Source organism: Lupinus angustifolius, chromosome LG08, assembly GCF_001865875.1.
Source record: "Lupinus angustifolius cultivar Tanjil chromosome LG08, LupAngTanjil_v1.0, whole genome shotgun sequence".
Classification (NCBI taxonomy): Eukaryota; Viridiplantae; Streptophyta; class Magnoliopsida; order Fabales; family Fabaceae; genus Lupinus; species Lupinus angustifolius.
The window spans coordinates 16606187-16610905 of record NC_032016.1 but is presented as its reverse complement, the minus strand read 5'-3'; the positions used below and the strand labels follow the sequence as shown (position 1 = coordinate 16610905).

Here is a 4719-nt window from a genome sequence, read left to right as displayed (position 1 = left end):
CACAATGTTACCCACATAACAGAGGTAATCCAACTGCACAGTATTGTCAAAATGATAGGCTAAAAATGACTAGGTCCCTTCATCTATGATGATTACAAACTTCCTATTGGAGTGTAGATTACTTCACCATACAATATGAATTGGTGAAACCACCCATAAGGAGATGTTATGTATTCTCACTTTACTTTCTATTTTTAGCATATATCTATAAATATTGACTTGAACATCAGGTACCCACCCAAGGCGTTCTAAGGCCAGCAACCGCAGTTCAACAAACCACCCAAATTCTGACACCCCTCTTCCAACACAAATGAAAAGTGTTGTCATAATTCATAATTAATTTTTATAATACTAATGCGATCCAACCAAGATGCAATATTAGCATTTCAACAGCATCAATGTTGTGAAATGTTTCAAAAATAATGTTCATTCTGTCTTTTAGTATTTGGAGTGTAAGCAGTGTCATTGCTCATAGATTTGGTCCATTGGTCTTTTAAGGCTTGATGATGTGGAGGTAAGATTAGATCACATATTTCATTTTTTTATTTTTTTATTTATATGTTTTTAGCATATCAGTATATCTAATTTTGATATTAAGTTCCATAATTTTTTCTCTGTCTTTAATTCCTACATTAATTTATAATTTTGAATTTAATTTATGTTGATCATGGTAAGTCAAGTCAAGCCATCGATTAATATAACACATGTAATATTTAGGCATTAATAGTTTAATTTTGAGAATAAAAAGAGCCATTCAATTTTTACTCCTTTATTTATAAACTTTTAATGTGCAAAGTGAAGATGATATTAAGAAAAATTCGACAAAGGTATAAATTGCCAAACACGTATGGGTGTGAATTACAAACAGTTGTCAAGGTCCAACTTCCTTTTCGGACTTTACTATATTCAGCTTCAATGTGCTAACCTCTAAATCAAAGTCCCTCCACGCCATTCTCTAATTTCTAGTGGCTGTTTTTTTTTCCTTTAATCTATGTTTGCTCTTTGTTTTTTACGTTATCATTTATATATAAATCTTCAAGAGTCAGAGTCACAAACAACTTAAATAATACACTTATATACTCTGCCAGTTGCTTTCTCCGTTTTCCAAACAACATACAAACAACGCCTTCTTGTGATTTCACAAGTCACCATGTCTTCCTTCAAGAGCAAATATGAAGGTAAAATATATTCATTGAAGGTTAACCTTATTTGGTATTGTTACTCTTTAGTATCGGAGATGATCCATTTTTTACTTTGGGTTAGCATCTCTCCAGTACTGGAATATAAAGTTTAGATTAGTTTATCATTTATAATATTTTTTATCTAAAAATATTTTAAAATCTGCATCGACAAAATTGGACCCTCTAGTACGGAACAGTATCAATTTTCACTTTTTATGCATGTTTTCTGTTACCTTCATTTTCTTAAACTAGCAAACTATTTTAGTTAGAGTATAATAACTAGTAAATGATGATTTATGATTGGTTATCTGTGTCTATTGTTGTTTGGTTGAGGTGAATCAATGATGTGTATTAGTTCATTCGGGGTATATGGTTTTTATGATTAAAGTTTATTTTTTTCACACTCTAGAATTCAGATCGTCGTTTTGTTATCCCGACACTCTAATTTATGCTTTGATGATCCATATGGATACACCAAGAGTTTTTTTTTCTTTAGCAAAATTCATTATGATTACAAAGTGTACTCACATTGGAATAAGATACAAATAATTACCCCATTATACACATTCTAGGGGATTAGTATATCAATATTAAAACAGAATAAATTATATCTTCTTCCCAACAGAAAAATTATCTCATTATATATATTAATTATTTGACACATATTTTATATCATAGTTTATAAAAAATTTATTTTAAAATATATTATAAAAGAAAAATTAAAAGACGTATTAAATAATAAATGAATTTAAGGAAATAATTATTTGATTATGTGAATAGATATACTTTATTCTAAAAACCATACAATTACAGTGAGGCTTCTAACCTATAACTAAGTCTCTTGATGAAAGATAATCCATTTCGTTCTATCCATAAAGACCTCGTAATACACAACCAAAGAGAGTGGAGAGAAATAACCTAGCTTGGTTGTTGAAACAAATCTGTCATACTCTCCTCAGATACGAGGAATTATTTTTTTCTTTTATTTTAATTTTTTATTGAAAATAACTTTAAATAACATATGTTAAAACTTGATTTATGTCGCGTATCGTAATTCCTATTCAGTATTATTGTCATCCCTTCTACTTGTTTCTTCAATTCAAGTTAAACTAAGATTATTGTGGTCTGCAAATATTAAAGGATTAAAACTTTATCACGTACGTCTGGTTAATATTTCTAATGAATTTGTCATTGATTTGCAGATGAACTTATTGCCAATGCTACATACATTGGGAGCCCAGGAAAGGGTATTCTTGCGGCTGACGAATCAACAGGTACTATTGGAAAGCGTTTCTCAAGCATTGGCGTGGATAATGTTGAGGCAAATAGGCGTGTTCTTCGTGAGCTCCTATTCACTGCACCTGGTGCTTTAGAGTGCCTTAGTGGTGTCATCTTATTTGAGGAAACTCTATACCAAAAGACTGCTTCAGGTATATATTGATGTTGAATTGTTTATGTTAACAAAAAGAACTAGGATCTTGTACCGTACAAGAAAGGGAAGTTCCATTATTTGTTTTTATTTTTAAGGATAAAAATGTTACTTTTTATTGTAATTAAGGATATAAATGTTATTACAATTTGTATTTTGGTATTTTAAAGTACTTTCATCTCAACCTTTTATTATTTTGTAATTATTTATTGAAAATTTAGAGTTTTCTAACTTATTTTCACATGAAAAGACTTTTTTGTGGTTGTTATTGTTTATATTAAACTACCGATTTATTATTTAAAAGATTATGATGTATGAATTTCAAATTTATCCCTTATTGATTGAAAATGACCCTTATTAAATTTAATGGATAAAATTTCCAATGAGTAAGTTATTTTAAAAAAAAACTTAGGATCCAATAAATTTACTAAGTTGGTAGTAATATTGTTTTTTTTTTAAGAAAACAATGTATATACTAAGTATAAAAGTTTTATATATTATTATTACGTTATCTATATTTTATAATTAATCATCATCAACTCTTTAAAAGAGTGACATAAATGAATGATGACTGATATATTTATTGTGTATAAATCTTTACAATAACTTATTTGCATAAATATTACAATGTTGTTTTTCTTGATCATCGTCATCTCCACCCTTTATTTTTTTTTTTCAATATGTTAATGATATTTGAAAGGGGAAGGGATCTAGTTACTCTTAAGTGAATGGAAAAAACTTATTTCATATATTAGTCATCATTTTTGGAAGATTCAATTATTTGAATTAGTAGGTAGATTTAAGTCATTTCTCATGGAGGACTATAATATGAAGTAAGTTTTTTTCCACTTACTCTTGGAGTAAATGATGGCAAACATTTGAAAGTACAATTACATGGTGTTGATATTCTATTAAGTACAATTACATGGTGTTGATATTCTATTTTGTTCTAGGAAGTGTTTTGAGTACAATAGAACCTGAACATATTTTGTATAGGAAAGCCATTTGTGGAGGTATTGAAGGAAGGTGGAGTACTTCCCGGCATTAAGGTTGACAAGGGAACTATTGAGCTTCCTGGAACAAATGGAGAAACCACCACTCAGGGTTTAGATGACCTTGGCCAGCGTTGCAAGAAGTACTATGAATCTGGTGCAAGGTTTGCCAAATGGCGCGCCGTGTTAAAAATCAGCCAAAATGAACCATCAGAGTTATCAATTCACGAAAACGCCTATGGTTTGGCTCGTTACGCAGTCATTTGCCAAGAAAATGGCTTGGTTCCTATTGTGGAGCCTGAGATTCTAGTTGATGGATCTCATGACATTAACAAGTGTGCTTATGTAACTGAGCGTGTCCTTGCCGCGTGTTACAAGGCTCTAAATGATCATCATGTTCTGCTAGAGGGAACTTTGTTAAAACCAAACATGGTGACACCAGGATCAGAATCTAAAAAGGTTGCTCCTGAGGTGATAGCTGAGCACACTGTTAGAGCCTTGTTGCGAACCGTTCCAGCCGCGGTTCCGGCTATAGTTTTCTTGTCTGGTGGCCAGAGTGAGGAGGAGGCAACAGTGAACCTGAATGCCATGAACAAGCTTAAGGGAAAGAAGCCTTGGTCTCTTACATTTTCTTATGGAAGGGCACTTCAGCAGAGCACTCTCAAGGCATGGGCAGGGAAGGAAGAGAATATTCCTAAGGCACAAGCAGCATTGCTCACTAGGTGTAAGGCAAACTCACAAGCAACTTTGGGAACTTATCAAGGTGATGCTAATCTTGATGGTGCTACAGAGTCTCTCCATGTTAAAGACTATAAGTACTAAGAGGTGTGGTGTAGTTTGCACTTTGCAGAAATGGCATCAAGGTTTGGTGCTCTTTGATAGGTTTAGACTCAATGTTTTGCCTCCTATTCATGGTCATAGAGGGTCCATGGCAAATTAAGAATAATGGGCTAAATGCATTGGTTTAGTCGGATTTTGATTAATTTTCCTTCAAGATTCTTCTTTCTTTTCGTTTTTGATTCCCTTGTGAGGAAAAGGGTTGTCATTTCTTGTATTGTTGCAATTTAGATCTCAAAGCACATTTTCGTGCTACATAAATTTTGAAAGCACATATTGC

General features: G+C 32.0%; 1 protein-coding gene across 1 annotated transcript; it reads left to right on the top strand.

The window, feature by feature from the left end:
- Positions 944-4502, top strand: LOC109353639 (fructose-bisphosphate aldolase 6, cytosolic-like). Its single transcript, XM_019595975.1, has 3 exons — positions 944-1178; positions 2384-2611; positions 3607-4502. Exons 1-3 carry the CDS (start codon positions 1151-1153, stop codon positions 4422-4424), a joined length of 1074 nt encoding a protein of 357 aa, XP_019451520.1. The 5' UTR covers positions 944-1150; the 3' UTR covers positions 4425-4502.